General features: G+C 34.7%; 1 protein-coding gene and 1 long non-coding RNA gene across 6 annotated transcripts in view; both read right to left on the bottom strand.

Moving 5' to 3' along the window:
- Positions 1-255: 255 nt before the first annotated feature.
- On the bottom strand, positions 256-13830 carry LOC149555754 (uncharacterized). Its single transcript, XR_016365338.1, has 2 exons — positions 13419-13830; positions 256-672 (listed from the first exon to the last, which is right to left on the bottom strand). It is a non-coding gene; the product is annotated as an uncharacterized LOC149555754 (long non-coding RNA).
- A 5213-nt stretch (positions 13831-19043) lies between these two features.
- LOC149555752 (protein NUCLEAR FUSION DEFECTIVE 4-like) overlaps positions 19044-25905 on the bottom strand; it is a 105868-nt gene continuing 99006 nt past the window's right edge. For 2 of the 5 annotated variants that reach the window (XR_016364556.1, XM_089829899.1), the window contains 2 exons: positions 19829-19958; positions 19044-19708 (listed from right to left, as the gene is read on the bottom strand). Coding sequence is in view for 3 of the 5 variants with exons in the window: in XM_089829899.1 (XP_089686025.1) it covers positions 19396-19708; positions 19829-19958 (443 nt within the window). In the remaining 2 variants the exon portion in view is untranslated. The other 3 variants (XM_089829900.1, XM_089829901.1, XR_016364557.1) reach the window with 3 other exon arrangements.

The following is a 25905-nucleotide window of genomic DNA, read 5'->3' as shown; positions in this document are numbered from 1 at the left end:
TTACTAAAAGTAGTAAACTTCCAAAATTAGTGACTCTACACTGAAGTGGACCTTATTGAAAAGACAAAACATAAATATTTTTAGGTAATGCAAGATTTCCCTTACACTCAGGATGCTCCTGCTTCAAGTTATTTCTAAATTAATATAGACATTGCAAAGATTTATTTCTCTTAATCACATTATTTGATTCATTTTAATTAATTTTAAAATACTTTAACATTTCTAACATTATTTATTTTATTTTTACTAGTAAAAGGTCGAAGTCAATATTTATTAATAATATAAATAGTTTACAAATCATTTTTTACACCCGGTTGAAAGTGTGGGCACAAGGGAAAAAAGAATGGGACGAAGAAAATCCTTGGTGTCACTCAGGAACAAAGTCTTGTATACAAAGTGGAAGGAGATGTCCTTTCTTACAAAATTCAAGAGTGCATACCCCTGTTACATAACAAAGAAGTGGCATACCACCTCTTACAGATGATCCAAAAGTGAGTGCATAGGTGGGGCATTTCCCCCTTATTAAGTACAAGTGTCTCTTTTCATTAACAAGGATCCAATGCCAAATTGACCCTTATGCAAGATACTATGTAATTAGCTTGTTTAAGAAGAAGAAAGACCCTCTGTGAGATACTAACTGGTGCAGACCATAATTGATCCAAAAACAAGCCCCTGCATATGCAAAAACACAACCAATAAGAACTAATGAAAAGGTAGAGGGTTAGATATATCATAATCACAGTTAGCACGGTGCATAAGAGAACATAATAACAGTCACTTTGAAGCAATTGTCACTGGAATGAGAGGGTGAGGCTTTAACCATAATTCATAGAAAGGAAAGAAAATAGCAGAAGTGAATAATAACTCAATTTGGTCCAGCAAGCACATCCACATATTAGACAAGCATTATCATTATGGTGTATGGCGCATAACTACCAACTCATACCCATATGAAAGAAATATTATGTCAAAAGGGATTCCCCAAAAGTGTCATAGTAAGGGGCAATAGGGATATATTTCTTGCATATAGGTTCAACATCTACATGCAATGCTCTATACACCACCGAATTCTCTCTGCAAAGATTTTATGGAATCCCCAAACAAACACCAAGTCTGATCGTCAAAGCCACAACACTAAACATTGAAACTAAAGATTGAGGAAACAAAACAAGATTGTAGAGTAAAGGGAAGAAGTCCATAGAAAAAGATCACATGAGAAATCTGTGTGACAATTGAAAACCTTGTGACCATATAGAACCATCATCAGTGTAATGTAAATCCTTGTGACCATCAGAATTTGAACCTATTTGCAAGAGAACATATTGGAAGAGGAGGGAGGAAAGGAGACAATTCATTGCTCCCACTAGTATCAAGGCCTTGATGCCCACCCTTGATTGCAATATCACAATTTGACTTGTGGAAAACATCATCGACTTATCAGTGATACCAATTATCCACTTAATACCATGTAGGAGATCATGAAAGTTGAGTGGAGAATAACCAATGCAAGGAACCTCAAAACTTGCAATAAGATCAAATTTAACCCGAACACTTGAGTTTTTAGTTATATGTATATAACAATGAAGCAAAATTTAACTGATAAGTTTTCTTTTGTTGGTCAAGCCAAAAAATGAGATAAGCCATTTTTCCAACAAAGTTGCTACATTTTACATAGCTTCAATGATTTAAGGACAAGGAATCAAATGTGCATACCAAGTGAAGGAATCCTCATATTTGAATTCCATTATGCAACGAGAATCCTATTAATAATCAATTCTTTCCACTAGCCTATCTTATGCTTGAAGGGTTGTTCAAGAAAAGACCATTAACTTCCTTACATATCAAATGGATAAACATTATAAGATATGAGGTATTTCAACTTCAATAATCATCATAGTTTGTCTTGCTTTCGTCAAAATTTGTACTCCAAAATAAAAATGATTCATTGCATTTTATGGCATCTTCCCAATCTTACCAATTATGCAATTTAGTAGTTCCTTAATGATTCCCACAAGAGAAAAAAGAAGGGAACTCATAGGAACATTGTCTATGATGGAATGATACAAGCACAAACCCCTTCAAGAAATGAATCACTAACTCATCAAAACAATTTTGCGATGCAAACTATTTTACAACCAATTAAACCAATCCTACCTCATACTCTAACTGCGGTCCAACTTAGAATATTGCCAAAGGAAGCAAAAAAATCTTTCACAAAAAGATTTGATCACTGCCTACATTACCGTTGCTTGCCCTGATTGTTATCCAAGACATCAAATGAAAGATTTCCACAGAGAGATTTCATCATTACCCATAAAAACATCACCTATATTTTGATTCTTGATTCCCCAAGAGAGAAAATCAAAAGCTTTCATAGAGAGTGTTGGGACTCAAAATTGAAGCCCTGATTTTGAATACCATTCGAAAAATCAAGCCCTATAAGCCCTTTTTAATGCAAGTGTACCTGACTGTACTTGTGAGATGTAAGAGGTATTTAATGTTTCTAACACCATTCATTCAGTACATCCACTTGTCCCATGAAGATAAATTGTCATTCTAACCCGTTCTGTGAAGTCCTATTTTGAGCAATGTCCAATTCTACATTTTTGCCTAAGTGTCAAATAGCGGAAGGAGTTGTGTTTGCAATTGAATATCGTGCACCCAATAATGTTTCATGACTCATCTCTTTGGGAGTATTTAGTGTCCATTAGAGAACCTATGTTTTAGATTTCAAGTCATTTTGAATCCGTTTGACTAGTTTTTGAATCTCTCAAAGTAGGTCATTTATTGTTTGTCATGCTAATGTGAATTGTTTAGAATTCTGGGAGGCCCATTTGACTTTCTACAATTTTGACTCAGTTGACCAAAATGACAAAATTCATTTTGCATTACATTCTATAGGTCAAAAACTTGCCACTTTTCAATTTTGAGCTTATGACGAATCCTATTGATCAGTTTTCGGATGCAATTCCAAATGAGATTTGTAACTTTTCACTATGTCAAGAAATGCAAATTGGTTAGTACCCATGTTCGTGATGTCATATCTTGAAATTCATGATAGGTGAGGTCGAATGGATTATACCACTATGTTCTACTCCAAAAATACTTTGTGCGCCAATTTTCAAACCTTGATGAATCCGTTTGCACACTTTCCTAGGTCAATTCCATTTGCAAAAAATATTTTTTTGTCATTGCTTCCAGTCTGCAAATTCTGAGTACCCCACTTAGATCGCTAGCCAAATGCGTCTTGTTATTCTTCACGAGCCCAAATCACAAATTTATACTCTCCTCATGACAGTTAACCAACGCCCCAATTTTTGTGTCCCCAAGTTTCAGTTTACCCAGTTTTTGAAGCCAAATCCGAACGTGATTTATAGTTTTTTGACATGTCTTCTTGCAAGAAATTCTGCAAGGGCAACTTTGACAGTCAATATCTTTTGACTGAGAATTTCTCATGAGATGAGATTCGACAAGGTGCAAGTATATGGAACAGAGAATCAGTATTTCTGATTTTAGAGCCCGATTAGTTGTTTTTGTCAATTTTTAAAGCCAGTCAAAGGACCTTCTGGCGTAAATTAACAATTTGCAAATTAATGGTAAATGAGTTGCAATTTTGTTTCTAGAGGTCAAATTTGTTTCAAATCAGTGCCATAGGGTGAATGAGTTAGTTTTGCATGTCAGTTGTTCATAAACAAAAAAAAAATAGTTAGACCCACTTTGGGCCCCGACTAAATGCTATCAGATCGATAAGGTATGGTGAGAAGTGGTGTTAAAAGAAAGGTATAATAGCTTTCATAATTATATAATTATATGAATGCATATAATTATCACAGGCTCTCATTCATGAGACCATTGTCAATATGACAAGTAGTTGGAATATAAACCAATTAGAGAGATTAATCATGGCTTCTACTAATGGAGCACATCTAAGAATGTCTACTACAAATCATAGGAAACATTGTCAAAGATTTTAATGGAGGGCCATAACCTTCTTGAAAACCATAAACATTCTGAATTAGGGCCAAATTCAGTTGGTAATTGTGGGTCTAACAGTATGGAGGAAATAACAAAACAAGATTCAAATGTAGATTTTGATTCTTGTGCTCCATATTCTTCTTTAGTGTATAATGTACCCTTAAAGTTACTTTTTTGGGGTATCTAATGTTAAAATGCGTCACTCTCCAACACAAGAGAAGGAAATGCAACTAGATTTTTTCTCTGCTGAAGATCAATTTGATTCAAGTGAATCTATCAGAGTCAAACTAAGAGTCTTTGACATCAGTGTTGGCTTTGGTTTGTGGTGAGCAACAATAAAAGGGAGAACTCCACCACTTGCAGATTCAGAGGTTTGCATTGACTGATTTCCAATACACTCTCCTGGAAAGAGTATAACTCGTCTTACCTTAGAAGAAGAAAACAATACTAGAGCATTAGGAGACATTGGCACTGGAGGCATAGATTGTTTTACAGCCTTGGAAGACTTTGGAAGCAACTCAGGCCTTGTGGAAACAGGCGCCAAGTTTAAAAAATTATTTTTATTCTTTTTTATTGTCTCCTCTTCTAAATGTGGGTAAATTTTAAATAAAATTTCATTTAAACCTATAGTTTAAAACTTTAGGAAAAGAAAATATTTACCCAAAATGTAGTCTTGAGGCCATAGTAGGAGCCTAATTTTCAAATCAAGATTCTGAGAGTTTCCGATAAGCGAATATAGGCATATTATATATCGCCGAAACCGGGAGAAAATGAACTTTCTAATTTTGGAATTTTTTTTTTTTTTTTTGGTGCAAAAGTTCATTGGTTCAAGTTATAAACAGAAATGTAAAATTTGGGCCTTCTCAGTGAAATTGGTGAAAATTGAAAATACAGTTACAGGCCTAGTAAAAACACATGGTAAAAGGTCTGATGGGTTAATTTTGAGAATATTATACAATTCTAGTATAATTTGGCTCCAATTTTCAGTTTTGAGAATATTATGTTTTCTAGCTGTGATGAATTTCGAGATTGAAGTTGGAATCATGATTGAAGAATCAAATCTCTTTGGAATGAAAGAGAAAATGGAAATATCTCTTGGTTAGGATTGATTTCTTTCATCCTATATATGATTTTTTCTCTTTCATTTTAGGGGTTGGAAAAAGTTAGAGAAAAGTTAGGAGTTGGAAATTGAAGCAGAAATGGTTTATGGAATTGATGAAATTTGAATGGAAAGTATCTAGGTTGTGTTGGTTCCAGACCATGAAGTTATTCTTTGGCTGTGATACCCCCTTCGCATCCCAACAGTTTCGCATTCCCATTATTTTCTCTCTTGTATGATAGCATATGCATATTGTACAGTCTAATTTATTTGGTATTTTGTGAGTTAATTTCCTGCATTTCCATGTATTATTTCAAGGAAGTCAATACAAAGAGCAGAAGGTGTTGAATTTATTTTTAAATCTTGTCTCCTTTATCAGTGATTTGCAATGTTTTATGATCTTAGAACAAATGGCCTAGATCATAGTTGAAGTCCCTTAAGGTTGTATATTGTTTCATTGTTGCTTATAATTCAAGGAATTATGTAAATGCTTCAGGGAAATCAATAGGGTTGCAAGTTTGTTGAGAAGGATATCAGGTAAGAATGAGAATTAGATTGAACATTGATATCCAATTTACAAGGTACATGGATAGATATGGAGTCTTGGCATAGGATATGTGTCTTAGATATCCAAAATGCATGAGAAAGATTTGTGAATTGCCCAATGGATGAGGCACTGATAAGCTACAAGATCATTAATTTGTTATCCATACTTAGTTTTCATCCACTTTCTCCACCCACATAAAATCAAATCAAATTAAAATCATCTTTATATTTTATGTTTGAAGAGCTAAAATAGAATGCCCTCACTCAGCTTATGAATCACATTGTCTTGCAGTTAGCTATTGCAAATCTATGTTATTGCATGAGTCAATAGGAGAATTAAGGATTTCATCTATTGGTGATAGGTTCAGATTATATGTTTAATTACACTGGTAGCATATAAGTGAATCTAAGGTACACCAACCTAGGTTTTCCAGAGCCTGAAGTAGAAGAAGGGTCTAGCCTTATAGTTGGCACGGTATTTAAAAGGATATGTTAAGGATGGGAAGTAGCTACCCCTAGGTGTATCTTGTTCTCATCGGGGTAATTTGGAATCGCGTTGTTTCAAAACACTAACAGGGAGATCTGAAGATCGCCCTCATCATCAACATCATCACTATCACATTTTCTTGGTGTTGAAGATGAACCTGTCTCTACAATGACATTATTGCCATCTTCCCCAATGGAATTAATAATATTGGGGTTTGTTGGATTGGGTTTTTTTGGTGGTGCAGATAAGGTTGGGTCAGCAATGAGTCAACTTATGAAATGGTCTCAAAAAGGATAAATTATCCTAGGAAGAAGTTCATGGCCATGTATGCAACAAGATATGTAAAGAGTAATATAAGGGTACATTGTATACCAATCATACTGTGGAGAAAGTGGGTGTGGGGAAAAGTAGTCCAGAGGTGGTGGATTAACAAGCTGAAATAATCTCCATATTGTTAATAGACTAGGAATAATTGCAGGAATAATGGTTATTGGGCATAGTTAAAATTGGAGTTGTGAGCTCAACAGTACTATCAGGAGCTTCTCTGAATACAACAATAGGCGAGGGTGGTGAGCTCCTTACAGGGCTATTGATTTGTAATGTGATTGTGGATAAATGATAAAGCATTGAAATCCCAAAATATAATCTTCATTCCAGGCTAGGATTTTATATGTTTATTATAGAGACCTTTTGTAATGGTTATTTAATAACCGTTGCTTGGCCCAAAAAGAATCAAAGACATAAAACAAATGAAATCCACTGGGTTAGTGGTTGTCAGTGTAGCCCTATCATTTCTTCATGATAGACAAATAATGCAATAGAGTAAGTTCACCAAAAATATCTAATAAGAAAAGGAAACAAAGCACTGATTCAAGGCACATTGCATTTTAAGGCCATGGAAGAGAGGGAATGGAATGAGAGATGGGAAAAGGGAAAATTAATAATCTAGGGATGGGTGGGGAAATAGGGTGAAGATATATCCTAAGGTAGGAAACGAAGGGGAGTCAAAGGTAAATATTTAAGAAGGGAAGACTTTGATAAGGGAGCCATTTGCCCCTACATTAGCTAGGGTATCAGCTATAGTGTTGTCTTCTCTATAAATATGGGAATTGGCATATGATTTGGAAAAAGAAGCAAGGTTAGGCCTCTATCCAATCGAGATCTAAGGGACCAATTCAGGGTATCCTACTTGCAAAGAGCATTGAGGATTTTTGTGAATCTCCCTCTATGATAAGGTTCTCAATTTTTAGGGCAGAGCAAGTCTTAAGACCCTCAACTAAAGATTTCATTTCAGCAACGTTGTTTGATGTGGGATTAATAGTACTAGCATACCATCCTTTTATGATCCCTTTGGAATCGTGAATGACAAAGCCAATGCCTACAATCCTAGGATTTCCCTTGGAAGTGTTGAGATAATGGGTGTTGCACACATTGCATAATATTGTTATGTTTTATTATTTTATTTTATTATGTAATGTTGTGCCTAGATGGATGTGCAACATGTATAGATTCTCATGGAATATTCTTGATGAGTTGTATTGTAACATTGTGAAAATATTTCATGTAATTACTTAATATTGGGGAAAAGAATTAAATGCTCAATATTAAATGTGGGGTCAGTGGGTTAGGTAGCACATGGTTTTAACACATGGTTTATGTAATACCACTTGGTGGTTTTGTGGGACTTGCTACTATATAAGTAGCCACAAGGGTAGTTGTTGTAGAGAGTAAGAGTGAGAAAGGCAAGAGTTGAGCGAGACAAGGCTTGACAGGTTAGCCAAGGGAGCATTTATGAAGGTTGAAAGCATGACATGGGATGTGTGGATTCATGCTTGTTCACATAGTTTGCCCAGTTGTAGCTATGGCCATGAAGGCTTCCATAGTTGTATGGCAATGGTATTTTTTGCTGAATAATACATGGTGATGGATGCTTTTGGAGGCTGGGTTTTTCCCTCAATGAGGGTTTCCCAAGGTATATCTTTTGTCACAATTTTGTGGGTATGTTGTCTATTATCTTGCATGTGGATTTTAATTCTGTGTTTATTTCAGATCTATTATGGGTTATGTGGAAACGGTTATTATTTCTTTATTGCGAAGTTTCCTTATTGTAGGGCCCATTTACCGTTGCACCAAAAGCCATGACTGTTAGTGAACATGGAACACCACATAATTAACCACCTGTGGGCAGGGGAGCGCGTCGCATCACCCAACAATCTCCCCCTCAATGCGCATACTAGGTGCTTACGCGGGTCAGGAAGGCACCGGGGAGATTTGAACCCATGACAGGCCAAAACTAGGCTTTGATACCAATTGTAGGGCCGATTTTCCGTTACACAAAAAGCCATGACTTTTAGGGAACATGGAACACCACATAATTAACCACTTGTGGGCAGGGGAGCACGTCGCATCACCCAACAATCTCCCCCTCGACGCACATACCAGGTGTTTACGCAGGTCGGGAAGGCATCGGGGAGATTTGAACCCATGACCAGGCCAAAACCAGGCTCTGATACCAATTGTAGGGCCCATTTGTCATTGCACCAAAAGCCATGACTGTTAGTGAACATGGAACACCACATAATTAACCACCTATGGGCAGGGGAGCGCGTCGCATCACCCAACAGGAAGCTCTATCAAAATTTAGCTTGTACCATGACGAGGGAGGAGACAAACACAATTTTGTCTATCCCTCTTGGAAGACTTCTTGCCTTTTCCCACGCGTACTGGTGTAAGCAAGCCATAACACTTCTTTTTCATAAAGGAGTCCCATTCCGAAAAGAAACCTTCCCCCTGGTGATTCTCACTTAGGTTATTGTTGATGTTTTCAACAATGCTTGCTTCAATCTTATTGCAAAGGAGGGTATGTCCATTTTCACATTCTAGAAAAGTTGACGATTACATTTTTTCTAGAGTTCCCATAAAAGGATAGCAAGAGCTGAGTTCCATAGGTTATCATCTGTGTTTTTATTGTGTTTAGAAATGTAATCTCTAACATAGGGACCCTGAAGAGATGTCGTGGTGTCAATGGTATCGAAGGACACTAAAGTTTTGAGGTGGTACTCCCCATGAATCTTCCCAAAATCTGGTTGTTGACCAATCTCCAATCTCCCAAGATAGGTGTTTACTAACCATATATTTGTTATCTGACACTAAGTTCCATACCCTTGACCATTTGGGAGGGGAAGCAATCCTAAAGATACTAAGAGGGTTTTGAGGGAATAGGTATTTGTGATAAATGATTTGGGCCCATTTTTGGTTGTGTTCAATGAAACATCATGACACTAGTTTGTCTTTTAAATCTTTACTTTGTCAAATGAGGTTTTTGACTTCAATTCCGCCAAACTTGGGAGGTTTGGTGATAGAGTCCCATTTAATGAGGGCTATTTTTTTGTCTTGGGATACCCATTTTCAATAAAAGGTTATCATTTTCCTTTCAAGTTCAGAATTGATTTTGGAAGATGAAGGAAGACGTGACATCTGATAGGATGGAAGGGCTGAGAGGACAAATTTTATCATTGTAAGATGCCTTGCACTAGATAACTATTTGGCTTTCCAATGATGTGTTCCCATGCATTTTTGGTTCTCATCCCCTTGTCCATGGGCATTTCGATATATTTACAAGGGAACAAACCTTTCTTGAAGCCTACGATGTTGCAGATCCTATCCTCAAGATTCTGACATGAATTAATATTAAAAACCTCTGATTTTGCAGCATTGATAATCTGGCTAGATGTTTTATATAAAGGTCAAGGGTGGCTTTGATAGTGGTGGCTTTACTTATGGAGCTTTCTGCTAGCATGATGGTGTTATCTGCAAATTGCCAGTGGGTAATATTCTACACAAAATTTGTAACTTTGATATTGTGGAGATGACCTTGACTTTGAGAGAGTTTGACAAGTCTGCAAAAAGCTTCCACCATTATAACAAAAAGGAAGAGAGGAATGGGGTCCCTTTGCTCGAGCCTCTAGAGATCTCAAAGAAACCTTCCGAAGTCCCATTTATTAGAATGGACATTTTGAGGGTAGAAATAAACTTGAAGATTAGATGAATCCATTGCCTTAAAAAGCCAAAGGCCTCCATACATTTTCATAGAAAATGCCAATCTACTTTGCAATATGCCTTTTGAATGTCTAGTTTGATCAACATACAAGGGATTTTGTTGGTCTAAACTTGGTGAATGAGTTCTTGAATAATGGCAATACCATCCATTATTGATTTACCTAGGATAAAAACATGTTTTTTCCTCAAAAATAATGTGGGGTAGAATGAGTTTGATCTTGTAAGCCAATGCTATCAAGAGGATTTTGTAAACTATGTTGCATAGGGAAATGGGCCTGAAATCCCCAAAGTGGGAGGCTTCATTCTTTTTGGAAATTAAGGTGAGGAATGTGTGATTGATCTCCCTCAGGAGGTTATCCGCATTCCTTGTCCCTACTATGGCTCTCCATAGATCCTCTCCTAAAAAGCTCCAACATTTTTGAGAAAAAATTTCTTGAAAGCCATTCAATCCTGGGGCTCTATTAGGGTGCATTTGGAAGAGGGTCGTCTAATTTCCTCTTTGGTGAAACTCTTGTTAAGGAGAGAGTTTTGCTCTCTAGTTATTAGAGTGGGGATGTTGTTGAGTAAGGTCATTTGGATCATGAGATCAGAGGAGTTCCAGTTGTTGAGAATGTCTTTGAAATGGCTAATGGCTTCCACTGTTATGGCCTTCGGTTCTTCCAGTAACAGCCCATGAGAGTTTATGATTTTTGAAATTCAGCTAGTGGAGTATCTCAACTTGGAGCTATTATGGAAGAATTTTGTGTTTCTATCACCGTCCAAGAGCCATGTCTCTCTGGATTGTCTCCAAAAAAATCTTCTTTGGATAGGAGGTCCGCTTGTTCGACCAGGAGTTCCTTCTCCTGGAAATAGGCATCATGCCTTTGTCTAGGAATTATTTATTTAGTTCGATAATGTCCAATTCCACCTGGTTGAGCTCTTTGAAAATATTTTTGAAGTAATGTTCGTCCCATTCTTTAATTTTAAGATTTTTTAATTTAGAGACAAAAAAGAAATTAGTAGAGCCATTTACTATATCCTCATTCCACCATTGTTCCAAGAGGGAGAGAAAATTTGTGTTGGAACCACGTATTTAACATCTACAGGGTATTATGTCGTGCTTTTCCATTTCAATTGTGAGTTTAATGGGAAAATCATCTGACCCAAAGGTAATGACAATCTCAGCTAAGAGATTGTGGTTAAAAGAGGCCAAATCTCTAGTATATAGGAATTTATGTAACCTTTCTGCAACGAGGTATGGATTGGCTCTCCCATTAGACCAAGTGCAAACTTCATTATCAATTTTAATGTCTAAGAGGTTACAAGAAAAGATCAAATTGCTGAAATCTCTCGCTGCTTGGTTCAAAATCTTTATACCTCCAACTTTTTCATCTAGGCTAATAATAGCATTGAAATCCACACCTAGAATGATGTTATTGTTCTGGTTTGCCAAGAGGAAGTTTGAGATTCCACCCCCCCCCCCCCCCCCCCCCCGTCTTACTAGTGGAGGAGGTAGGGCCACATATATTAAGGAGGGTGAAAGGCAAGTTGGAGGAGTAATTTTTGACTATACTACACATCCAATTGGGATGGGAGGTGATAGGAGTAAGGAGAACCTTTTTGGGATTCCAAATGAAACATAGGCCACCAGAAGTTGTTATGACTGAATGACCCCATACCTTCCACATCCCCAAATTCTTGTCAAGTCTAGTTAATTCTTCTTAATTTAGTTTGGTCTCTTGAATAAGGATTAGGTCAAAGTTAAAGCTTTTAAGGCAACATTTTAGCAAACACTACTTGTCTAGGGTGTTGATACCCCTTATGTTCCAGGATGTAATGATAAATGAGAATGTGCAAGGCCCTTCCCCTTACCATTCTGAAATGATGACGCTAGTTTAGCTTGGTTCTCAACCTCACCTCTCTCTTCCTTGGACCAGATTTAGATTTTCTACGTTGCTTCCTTAATCTTTTGCCACAGTTTGGAGAGTTTTCTCCTTGATTGGTTTCTGCCAACCCAAGGGAGGGAGGGAGGCCTGAATGTTCTGAGTCTTGGCTACCTCTATCCTATTGGGATTATGGTAAAGAATAGGGTCCAACATGCCTAAGGATGGGATCATTCTATCTAGGGAGGAGCATATGACCTCTTCTAAATTCCCCATTTGGTTAATTCCTATAATATCATAAACAATCTCTAGCTCCATAGGCACTTGATCATGGTCAATGTGTTTCTAAAGGGTTGGAGTTGGTGAGGATTGGTTGGCTAACAACCTGGTTTCGAACTGCTGCCATCTGAGAAGTTCATGTTGAATTTCTCCACTAGTGAAAGTGAATTCCACCATTAGGTCATTATGTTGCAAGAGTCTTGTTTGCAAGGAATTGTTAATTGATAATGGCTTTGGCTTCTTCTTTGGTAGCCAGATCAACCAAATTTCCATGAGCGAGTAGCTAGCTTGGAGGAAGGCTAGGATTAGAGATGAAAGTGAGAGGGGATATCTAAGGAGGAAGAATAGGAGCATCCATATCCAACAGTGATAGGCCAAAGGGGAGGGGTTGTTAGGGAGGGCTAGTAGAGTTGTTGCTCTCATTATCTTTTAGGTCAATAACGAGAGGTGGGGAAGAAACAACCCTTTCGAGCTTGGAATTGGATATGATGAAAGAATGCAATGCTTGAGGTGGAGGATGTGTGGTTACAAGAGAGAGGTTTGAGCTCCTTACCTCCTTATTTGTTGGAGGTTGAAAGGATTGTGCCCAAACGACCTGGCTTGTAGAGGTGGTCTCTTTGACGGGGTGATGGATCTAGAAGGGTCGAGCCTGAAGGACTCCAAAATAGATTGAGGAGAGGAGAAGTCTTTAATCAAGATGACATTTTTCTCTACAATATTCTCGAAAAAGGTTTAGGAGAAATGTTGGAGGAGGAATTGTCAACATGAATGGTCAGTTTAGATAGGGTTAGGATTGGGTTGAAGAGGATCAGAATTAACCATTCCTCATGAGAGGAGGTGGGAATAGCAGCCCCTAAAAAATGTCCAAAGCGATTGCCTATGTACCAGAGATCTTCCATGTTTCGGAGGGAGGTTGGGATCGACCCCAGATTGAACTATACTACCTTTCTTAACACGGTACAATCCTTTGGATTAAAGGTTGCACGGAATTCAGAAAATAAAAATGGAGAGCCTCCATAGAAAATCTTACCTTTATCTACAAAGAAGTTTTTAATTCTTACGATTTGCAATCAATGCAGAATAAATCAGTATCAATATGAAAAATGCATACCTCTCCCGTGAAGGCACCTTCTTCAGAAACTAGGGATCTGTGATTCGAAAGGACTTTTAGCGGAGGGGAAGATTGTCGCTCAGTGTGAATATGCCCTAAGTTGCTTCCAGTGCTTGGAAAGGTGGAGGAGATCTTCTCCTGATCTTGGCCTGCTTCTGCCATAGCGGGGGGGAAGATTGTCGCTCAGTGTGAATATGCCCTAAGTTGCTTCTAGTGCTTGGAAAGGTGGAGGGGATCTTCTCCTGATCGTGGCCTGCTTCTGCCATGAGTAGGCGGCTTTTCTTCCTGCTACTTTGTGAGGATTGGAAGAATGTGCATCAGGTATTTTTCTCAGGAGAGACTTTTTGGCCGGTTGCTTAATACTTGATACCAAGAGTTTGTGGATTGTTGAGTTGAGTTTTTGCACTGCGGTGAAAAGAGAGTGATTCTCATCCTCTATATAGGAGCAAAGGGTTGTGAATGAGGAGGTGAGGGGGCGCGTAACCAAGCAAATTTGATTGTGTCCGAAGAATTCGCAGGCGAAGTTCATTTTTTTCCTTTTTACTAATATTTACTAACATTTTGCAAAGCCTTTATTTATCACTCTTATTATTAGTCCATCCCTATACGTAGGCAGGAACTAATGTTTTCAGTTGTGGTCATAAATAATTTTTACAATAAAATCAATGAATTTGTAAAGTTGAAAATCAGTTTATTTTTAAATTAATTTTGAGATGATAATTTGTATTTTTTTATTTGTTAGTGACATTTCTCCCATGAGTAAAATTATTTTCTGCTCTTAAAAAATTAGAGAATTCGAAGTCTGGAATGTTCTTTAACTAAAAAACACAAAGGCTCTAGAATCTTGTTGGAGCTAAGATCATCTAATTCAGCTGCTTTGAAATCAGCCATGGCGGCTCTATCAAATACCAATGGTGTTGTGCTAAAGTCTTATAGGGACTTTCAGAAGCAAGAGAAGGTTGAGGCAAATGATTTCGTTGAGGCTATTTTTTAGGAGAAATTCCATGCCTCCGAGGAGTTTAAAGCACTAGAGACCACACCCGACGAGGGCCCAAATCTATAGCGAGCCCTTGAACTTCCTTCAGTATCCTGCAACAAGTGTTCTGAGCACCCTTCAGGCTCTTGTGAGGGACGTAGTGCTTACACTGAAAGCTTATGTGCAACAAAAGCTTGAGGAAGAAGCCAAATAGGGATGGAGTTCTTGGTTGTGGTCATTGCTTGTCTCTATAGATATGTATGCAAAATTTGTAAGCACATCCTAGGCACACGAACAACTTGAGCTAAACCCTCAATGAATTGTGGTCTTAGACTTATTAAATGGAAAATCATGAACCTTATAGAGTTGTAAAAATAATGAAACATATCAAAAGCATGACGGAAAAGTAGACTCAGAGGAACAATGTGACTTTGCAAGAGGCCCCCACCAAGTGGACAATTTCAAGTATTATGATCTGCAAGGCTAATACAGTAGCAAGCATATAACACCATTACCATGAATATGCCTTAAGCCTATTTGACAACAAGTGTTCTGACAAAGAATGATCATATCCATCTCACACCAGATCCCATCACCACTGTCAATGTTTCTTCTTCAAACGGAATGACTACACATGTGGCATTGCAAAACTGCATCAAAAAGGTTCTATACAGCCACCCGGTTACTGTGTGGCCGACAAGTTTCACCACCGTGTTTACCATCTTCCTCAAAGAACATGATGAATTTCAATGCTGACAATATTGCCTTTGTCCTCACTTCAAACAACGAGAGCTTCTTACCAAACAACTATGAACAACTATGGTTCTTTGTTTGGCCTCTTTGACTCAACAATGCACAAGAACACGAAATCTAATGTATTAAGGTCAGGGAGCTACCCTTCCCACCCTCCGAAAGACTGGCCTTAAGCCCTCTCAGCCACACCAACACATCTCTGTGTCCATCTCAATGCAATCAAATCAAAACATTGTCTCCTCATTTGATGTTGTTGATTGTCTCCATGCCCCTCAACAAGCCAATTTATTTGCTAGTTATCATATTCCCTTTTACACTCATTAATACTTCTCCTCTTCCCTCTTTCACACACCCACCTACAAATCCTACACAACTTAATCCTCTAGATCGATCCTCAAGTACAATGATCCCTCTTATTATCATCTCAAGGCAGATGCAAACTACTCCTTTGGTTTGTTACCAGGGTTAGTACAAACTTCGAGTTAATCCACCGCTGGGATCAGATGATATAAACCTTCATCTGCTAAACCCATCATTTGCCACTTGATAGTTACATTTTTTTCCGAAAACAGTATAATAAACTTTATTTTTACACCTCATGAAATTCCATTACATTCAGTGAGAATGATAATATAGCACCAACAAGATAAGTGCTTCTTTTAATTCTCATACAAAATCACTATTATCTTAACTTTATCGTGGAATTCTATTTGATTTTTGGCCAGAACAGGCCACCCACCTCTCATTTCTAGAAAGCACTAAAATAAATCACAACAGATAAAAATAAAGCATGGAAACAATAGTGAGCTACGCTTTTAGAAAAGGAACATTTTAATTGAATTATTGTTTCATTTTACTTGGTTTAAGATATTTAAGAATTAGTTGAATTTTAAATGATATATTTATTTTCTTAAAAACAATTTGTTAAAGAATATTTATTATTTTTTATATGACAATTTAAAAAATTTATAACTTTATAATGAAACTAATTAATTTTTAAAATATAATCATATTATTTTCCGTCTTCATTATGCGAAAATGTGGTTTTTAACAATATTAGTTTGAAATGGAAAATATGACAATTGATTTGAAATTGAAACTATGACTCTATTTATTCTAAGTACTCTTATATTTTTTAATTATGAAATATTTAAAAATTTGTAAAATTATTTTTAGGAATGCTCTTATATTCTTTCATTTTAGATGTCTATCCTATCTAAAATACTCTAATTAAATTATCAAAGTAAATTTGGCACCTACTTCATCCACTTTGTAAGAAAATTTATCTTCATCCATTTACTATTTTATTTGTTTCGAACATTAGTAGTTTTTCTACTAGTATTTTGAAGCTATTTCTTAAACAATAGGCAGGGACTCTAGCTCTACCAGAGCTCTTGTCTATATTAAGTATTTAATTGAATATAATAAACTGATTCTTGTATAATCACAATTTTCCTAGAATGTCAATTAAATTAAAATTTAACTTAATTTCCTCAAGACTGTTTGAAGATACAAGCTTGTATTTCATCTTGTCACGACTCACTTATGGTTGCTTTTAAGAGTACTACACTCTCAAGGACTGGGAATTTCTCAAAGAGTTTAGAAATTGGCATAAAAATATTAGATTATTATTTAGCAGATAGGCTATTTGTGAGAAATTTGTTCCCGAAAATTAAATTTTTAACAGAAAATTTGCAAGAGTTTGGCAAGAAAATTGAAAATTCTTCATGTTAATTATTTACCGACAATTTTTTTATCTCCCTCTACTTTTAACTCTTGTTTTGATATTGATTAGTTGTTATCTCCACTTTTAACTATTGTTTTTCTTATTCTATTTATTAGTTGTGATCTCCACATTCGCTCATGTCATGATCTATTCAGTTAACTTTTCATTTTTAAAATTTATCAGATTTTAATTTTTATTTTTTTTAGTAGTTTAATTTTTTTTGTATTTCTCTTATTAATTTTCCATAATAGAATTTTTGATGGTTTTTTAAAATAATTTTTTTTTACATATTTGATAAATTTAATTTAAATAAATAATATTTATTAATCTATTTAAAATATTCTAGTAAATATTATGTTATTTAAATTAAAAATTATTAATAATCTAATTTGTTCACATAAGATTATAATTAAAATATTCACTTTTAACTATTTTTTTCTTTTTTTATTTATTTAAAAAATAATTACTTGTGATCTCCACATTAGATTATGTTGTGATTTCTATTTATTAAACTTTTGATTTTTTAAATTGATTTTAAGTGTAAAATATTGAAATTATTGAACACATTTGTTAAGCAATATTCAAATTTCCTAAATGTTGTAAATTTTATATGTATGTTTTAATTTTCAACTTTTTTATTTTTGTATTTTCATTTTTTTTAAAACTTATATTTACATTATTTAATGTTCATTCTAAATTTTTCTCTTAAATCTCATCTCCTATCGTTGCATGTACAAAACCATGCGATTGCTAGTGTAATATTTATATTATATTTTCATTATTTATACATGCCAATAGGTTGAGTTCTTAACTTAATTAATGATTAAAATTCTTTATTTCTACCAATGAAAATCAAATATTATTATGTTTTCTTATAAAATTAGTATATTGTATAGTGAAGATATGATATTTTTATGCTTAAAAATGAACAAAACTAATTTTTAGCTATCTCATTGGCTAAAAGCATTTAGCCTTTTATACACACTTTTTACACCTTTTGAATTCTTATATTAATTAGTGATTAGAATTCTTTATGTTTTAATTGGTAAATGCCTGAAGCCTAGATTCATTATTATTATTTGTTGTAATTATTTATTTTATGTGTTAAGTGAATTCGAACCCAAGACCTCCCACATGAGAGGCTCACAAATTACCATTGTGTTGTAGGCTCTTATCTTCTATTCATGATGCATATTAATAATATTTCGATATAACATTAAAAATTGTAATATTATATCTATTTTTTATTTAAATAATTATTACTACATAAAATATGATATAATATGACATATAATTAGAAAAATACAAGACTAAATTACAATTAAGATTATTAAATAATTCAATTAAAATGTATTTAATTAAAATTAGAATTATGATTTAAAGGGTCACATACATACTTTTAGGATATTATTAGACTTTGTACTTAAATTATCATAATAATTAGTCAATTAATATATTTAATACTTATAATAATAGTCACCAAATTATAAATTTAGATATAAAATTAAAACTATAATTAATTAAAACAAAAGACAAGTACTTACCTAATATGTTTTTGCTTTTTTTTCTTATTGAACATACCATACTATATCTTGCTATAAAAAGTCAACAATTTCCCCATATATATATATATGAAGATCTCAACTCAACACTCAACACCAATTAAGCCTACAACGTAAAATTTGTAATCAAATCAGATGTCCTCCAAGCATTCAATATATATTGGAATTTATACCCAACAATGGCACATCAAAGAGAATAAGTTACCTGAAACATATAAATGTTAATTTTCTCGCCTTGGTCAAAAGGAAAGCGGGCCATGTATTATGAGCGTAGATGTTAATTAATTTGTGCTTAGACACATATAATGGCAATCCTTCGACACGCTTCATTGGTTTATTCAAAAGTAAACAGCAAGGATTTGAATTACACGCGATATTCAAAGGCAAGTTTTGATATACACAGACTGGCTGCCACTGTAGAACGTCTAGTGGCAGTTATAATTAGTTCATATTCTTCTATAGATGGATTTTTCTCATCTATTTGACCTCTTTTGTTTTATCTATATTTTACAGAAGAATGGAGTATTATTATTATTTTTTATTTCCCCCTTCTCCTCAGGGAAGCACTATATCCATTGAGCTAATATATGTTTACATCACTGCATACATTGCCAGAAAATAAACATTTAATATTATTGATTTCTGGCAGTGCAAAAGTTCTTTTCCAAATCAACCAATTTCGGAATTGTCCAGTGTTTTCCTCAAAAAACCGTATTCACAAACCATAAATATAGCTTATCAATTTGTAGTCATGATTGGAAACAACCTTGTACACTGGCTATATGAGTGATTAAAAGGAGGGAAACGTATCAATACCAGTTCTCTTTTGGTAATATCTCTATAATTTAGACATACCAAAGCTTAGGACCCTAATTACATTGTGTTATATTTGTATGCTGGATACTCATCCTTATTTTCAGGAAAAATCATCTGCAATAAGACGAATGACTAATTTCTTTTCTATGGTGTGTTGCTAACAACTTTATTGAATTCCTGGTGCTTTGAGTTCGTTGCGTAACATAAAACATGATATTTTCTATTGTACAGTCTACGTGTACGTTTTATTAACCATAAGCAGGCTAGACAACCAATGAAGCAAATTATAGAGAGGTAAAGCAAAGCAAAACCGAAGCATTGCCAACCATAGCATGTATTTTCCTCCCCACTTGCACTCATGTTTGCAGAATCGCTATGATACAGAGCAGCTTGTTTGTCGTAAAGAACTCCCAAAACTTTTGCTGAAAGTATATATGAACCAATGGTTGGAGTTATCCTGCAAAAGAGTGATTGAATTTCTGAATTTAGAGGTTTCATTGCTATGGTGTTACAAGCATGAAGCAATTAAATTTCATTGCAAAGAAAAAGAAAATATGAACAGTGAATGAGCCTTTACCCAATTATCTTGTACAGCATTGCAAATGGCTTTATGCCAAATAATTCTGAGAGAATAGCTGGAGACAGAGTCCAATATGCACCATATGCCATGCCAATAAGTGCTGAACCAATGTAAAGATAAAAGGCGCCTGCACATACAAATTACTATCTTTTACCATAAAATCCACAGTTTCTTCTTATATTGCACATTCTCAAGTTGAGTACCCAAGCATTTATCAAACTCGGATTGCTAAAATTTCATTCCTCACACGCTCAAATTTGTGCATGATATGAGCAAATAGAGATGATTTTTCTATGTTAAAAAAATTCAAATATCTGTGAAGGACTACTCATTTATCCAAAGTAGATATCCAACCTGTAATCATTCAGCTAAGATGATTCACGAATAAGATACCTGATTTACATAAAAGTAAAAGAATCACTGGTAGACAATTTTACATCTATTAAATGTCTGAATGGACTATGAATGCCGTGTCTATATTATTGATAAGGATAAGGGCAAAAATATGAGAATATATAAGGTTCCATTATGTATCTCTTGCAAGGCTTACTACTTCTAACTCAACGTGGAAAAGGCTTTCAAGGAAACCAAGCAGACAAGCTTTAGCAGTTCATTCCCGATTCTAATAAGCAGATTAGGGATTCAAGTCGACTGGTAAACCTTTAAATAATGTAGCTGTAGCCGATTCCTTGGTAACTGAGACAGGAACCTATAGAGCGTGCTATCCATTAACCCTGTAATTGTTGTGTCAGAACTTATGATAGACAAGCTCAACAATCTATAGAACATTAATAAATCAGTACCAATGCTTGATAAGAGAGTCTAATAATGTTCTGACGTCCATAAGTTCAACCAATGGATTTTTTAGCGCTCAACAGATTGTTGAATCTCACTTTTTGAGGACTAAGTGGACCCTACTAAAATGTTTTCATATTTTCTGGCTAAAGTATCAATTGCATTCAATGCTAGAAACTAAGTGCAAATAAGATAGCATTAATATACAGATTCGACAGAGGTGGGCCCCTACTATTCTATGGCGAAAGGAGGAAGGGAGTGTACCAGAATATAACACAATAGAAGCTTTATGAAATTTGATTTTCTTACATGTAGCTAGATCAAGAAAGACCATGACAAGATCAGAAGCTTGCCCTAATCTATCATTATCTAATATGAAGAGGACCAACAGCTTTGATAAAAACCAACAAATTTTTACCAACTTTATATTTAACAACGGCAGATAGAAAAAGTGCCTAATTTTGGTAGTCTTCTCTAATCTACATGTATGTAAGAAAACTCTATTTGAATAGAGTTTCTATTGTTTTATTTATTTTAGTCTATCTACCATGCACTACAGTTACTATTATTGTTTGAAAATTGATACTGCAGCTATATAATAATGAACATTAACACTGTTGCCCACACAAAGGCAGGTTAAATTCTCCAAGAATCAGCTTCGATCAAAATACTTTTTGCCAACACAGAATTCACGGAACAATAAATGGATAAGCCTACCAATGATGGGGATTCATAGGCCATACTATATTATATTTTGTTTCATCCTCTGTAAAAAGTAGAAGTTGAGAAGTTACTTTCCCAGTTGTTAGGAGGTTAGCTTTAATTAATTGATTGTTAATCTATTATTGTTTTACACTTTATGTTGAGATTTGAAAGATACTGCATATCAGATTAATCAAAGTTTTGGATTGAAGTTAGCACCTTATTATGTTGCTAAGATTTTGAGTTGTTGATCTGAATCCAATCTATGCCGACTTCTTTCCTTGATTCCCTATCAATTGGTGTCGAGCAGTTTCAATTTGTGGATTTGGGTTTATTACTTGATATGTTTTATTTGCGTTTTGAATCTCTCATCAGGAAACTTAAAAAATATGCACTCTCGGAAGTTCCAGCATTGTATTAAGTCTGAAGCTGCCAAGAACATGAAAGTTGCATGTTTCAATAAAATCTGACATTCTAAGACAGTTATCAGCATTTGAAGTTACAATGTGTCTTGAGTTTCAGATCTAATATCTACTGAGTAAATTTGAAAACAATTCTCGCTTTGCAAAAATTAATAAAAATTATTACAGGCCACCAAATTGTACCAATGAGTGTCTGTGCTGTATTTGAGAATGTGTGAGGCACGTACAAAAGGGTGTTTAGAAGACATACGGTGTTTCTTTTAATTACCTGCCAATTTGAATAAATTTCTAAGTGTGAATGGTACACATTTAATTCAACCTTTGCATGGCTTCTATAGAGCTGCCGTACTTTTCTGTACATACTCCACACATAATTTTTATTTAAAAACATTGAATTATTTATAAACTGAAAAGTCTTTTAACAATCTATATTATGTTTTCTTCTGAGATCGATTGTGAGACAGTTTTTAGCATTTCCTTTGCTCTCCTGCATCCTGATGATGGATCATGTAGTATGATCTGAAACGTTGATGCTAAAAACTGTTGCACAATCAAATCCCAAAAGACAAAACAATATACATCAATATGGATTGGGAAAATCCGTTAACAATCTTAAAAAGAATTAAAGCAAATCTTAACTTTTTAATATGCAGATCTTAAGATTTCAGTATACTTGCATAACACACACGCTAAAAGAAGGTAACAAGGTGGCTGACTGCTTATCAAATCATGGATGCAACGGTAACTTAATTAATTGAGTCTTTTTCAGCAGACCATATCTCAAACTTGATTCCTGAATTGGGGAAATTAGTATGCTCTGAACTAGTATAAATAAGCCTAAAAGTGTTGGTCATCTGTTTCAATTCCTCTTTTGTCGAATTTTTCACAAATTATTGTTTGACTGGAGCGTATCTGGGTCTAGGTCTTGTGAAAAACATGCATCCCCAACCAGCAATTGTGTGCTCAGATATTTTCTCTTCTCTCTCTTTCTATGTTGTAATCTAGCAAGGATACTGAGTTTTCTTCCTAATTCTTTCCCAGTTGAGCTCTTGAATCAGGTTATATATATTCTAGTGGTTTGCCCACTTTTGCTTTAAAAAAAGAAAAATATGCTTTTTTTTACCATTTTATAACTGCAAACCTTAATTTTCTGACTTTTTTAAATCATCATTTAATTAGGAGCTTTGAATGTTAATTTATCTCCTATATATTTATTGATGACCATATATTTATAAACAGATTCAATTTTGGCTCCAATTAGAGAGGATCATTGTTGGAAATGTCATCTCTAGGTCAAATTAGCATGTCCACATCGTAAGGAAAAAAATGTTTGTGGGAGACTTGATCGATTGAAATATCATCTTGGACAAATACTCTTAAAGTCTGCCCAAAAAAACCTCCAAAAGTTATACATGAGGTACAGAAGCAATTAGAGATCTTTGAACAATAGGAAAAACTAAAGAAAAGGGAACATAATAGATTGAAGCCATTCATGGTGATCCAAGAGGATCAGAAAAACCAAAACTTTGAGTCTCGAAGTCTCTCAACTTCAGCAGAGAGCCACAAAAATGAAAAAATGGATTGTCCCAAATCCAAGTAAAAACCATGTCATGCCGTAGTGGTCGTCACGCTGATTCTGGAACTGTTTTTTGTTTTAAAAATGGATCCTGTAAGAGAAAGTTATCATCGGTCAAAGTTACCCAGGTAAAGGGTTGACCAGATGACATAAGCATCCCAGTCAGCAGAGTCAGCCAATCAAGTGGCAACACATGGCAGATGATGGGGCAGTGACATGTCTAATTGTTTTTTAAAGGGACTATAGAGGCCAAATATTAATTAAAGGTGACATGTTTTAATAAATGAACCTTTATCATTCAATGCTACATTGGGATTAAGGGTGATTCCTATTAAATGAAAGTTAAAAAGCATTTCTGAAAAACAGTACAAAGGGACAAAAGTTAATTTTTGAAACAAAATTTGAAAAAAGAAAAAAGAAAAAACATTCGCAAACATATAGCAAAAAAGAAAAAAATTGTTTTTTTTCGAAAAAGTAGCTAAAAAGCAATAAAAGGAGAATTTTCAATTAGGTCTCTCATTTGAGCATGTTGAGTTTGATTTTGATATTGCTTCAACCTTGGAAGATTTCTCCGTTTTTGGTTTGTGAATCCAAAAGCCCTGTAGGTGACATTCTCTATGTTGTTGAGAGATACAATGTGAAGAATGGTCTGTGATTTTGTTAGAGGTTACATTTGCACATATTGGAGGTTAGATATCAGAGTTTTCAGAGCTTTTTGTGTATCAGATTTAAGCAGAACAGATTTGGACAAAATTGTAGAGGGTTTGTCACTATTTGTTAGTTACATCTTCTCCCTAAAGAAGAAACACTACTTGAAGGGCTTCATGAGGTTTCTAAGGCAGCCGTTGGCGTTTTCAAGAGTTGGAATCCGTATTTATTGGAGTGCTTTGCTTCTATTTGTCATTTATAGAGCTAGATGTCCATTCTGGAAGCTTTTTGGCTCCTTCAAAATACATAGTTTGTGAGCAGCTCTAGTTAATTCTTGGCTGCATTTTGTGGGCATGATTTTGATATGTCATTTTATGAACTGGGTTATTATATGTGTGAAAGATTGAAAAATCAGCTCATAAATTAAATCTGGAGTTTTAGCATCACTGTATCTGATTTTTGTTCATTCCTTTGAGTTTGTAAAGTTCCTATCATATTATCTTTTTAACTGCACTATTAATGCCATAGTTTATATTCAGACTACAAACACAATCAGAAAAGACAAAAGAAATATATCAGAGCACAAACAGGACTGCATATCACATATAAGTGATCGAAACTACCTCAAATCACATAACAAAATATTTCAATAACAATTTAAAAAGAAAATAAAGCATGATAAATTATTGAACAAATATTGGAATTTGGAGTAACAATTAGTGGTTGATAAGATATTCTTTTGGCAGGATTACCACTAGAAATCTACGTGCATATAGCACTTATTTTAATTTATAATGTTTGCATGAAAATAAAAATAAAAGCTAATTGCTACTTCTACACTAGGAAGTTTAACTAACTACTTGCCAGCAAAGGCAAGGTTCATTATACAAATTCATCCATCACTGAAAGGTAAAGATAGCATAGACTATGAAAACTGTACAAAAATAGAAAAACGAAAAAATATGATATTTCTTCTAAGAAAGGTGATGGCTGAACATAGCACAAATTATTAAAACTAAAAATAGACTTCTAAATCATCACACCACTTTTGCTGATTAAAAAGGATTCTAAAACTATAAAACTTTAGTAATTGATCACGATGCTCTGAGTCCAAGAATTCTCTTCTTTGATTGATCCAACCTCATCAAGGTGTAGTTTCAAACACTCATTATTTAGTCCTTTTTCAAACTTCCAATCTTCTAAATAACACACTTCTGAGAACATAAAGGTTTGGCAATGACATAAATTTATTACAATCACTTTTGATTTGCTTTTGCCAATAAACTTGAAGAAAAACAAGTTGTTATGACTGTCCAGACTCTTCAAATGACATTTTTCCTCTTCAAAGCTAATATTTTGCAGATGAAGTAACTGATGATTAGTACTCATTTTCCTACATGACCTAATAATTTCACTTTGAAAAGGTTGTCACGAAACTGATGGATAAGCGAATTTCAAAAGAATGAGACAGGTTTGCTGCTGCACATATTTTTCTTTAGAAATTGGCACCCTGCGGCTGCTGAAGGCTATGGCTGGTCTACATTCTTCTCTAGTTTTTCTTTCTAATGAAACTGAAATATCCCAAATGGATATTTGATCTGCTGCTGCTATTTGTTTAATTATATAAATTATATTTTCATGTAGATTTTTCTTTGATCTTATAGAGCTAGACAGAAGTTGTAGAAGAAGGTTTGTTTCTTTTCGTATTTTTCAGAATATAGGTATTACAATAAATAAATAATAGTAACTGATAAAATAGAAGTGATAGAAATTATATGCAGCAATACATACTATTCTGGAAATGATTCTAAAACCGTATCAGCAAAGTCTGATTTATTTCAGAATAGTACCAATACAGATGTACTTCAAACAAAGTTGACGCCAGCTGAAGATGGGAACCAGCTACAGCCAAACAAATTCAAATGATAGAG

The sequence above is a fragment of the Cupressus sempervirens genome, chromosome 5, assembly GCF_028749045.1.
Source record: "Cupressus sempervirens isolate cs-2001-9-10 chromosome 5, ASM2874904v1, whole genome shotgun sequence".
Taxonomy (NCBI): Eukaryota; Viridiplantae; Streptophyta; class Pinopsida; order Cupressales; family Cupressaceae; genus Cupressus; species Cupressus sempervirens.
The sequence above is the reverse complement of the archived record's forward strand: the minus strand, read 5'-3'. Positions and strand labels throughout refer to the sequence as shown.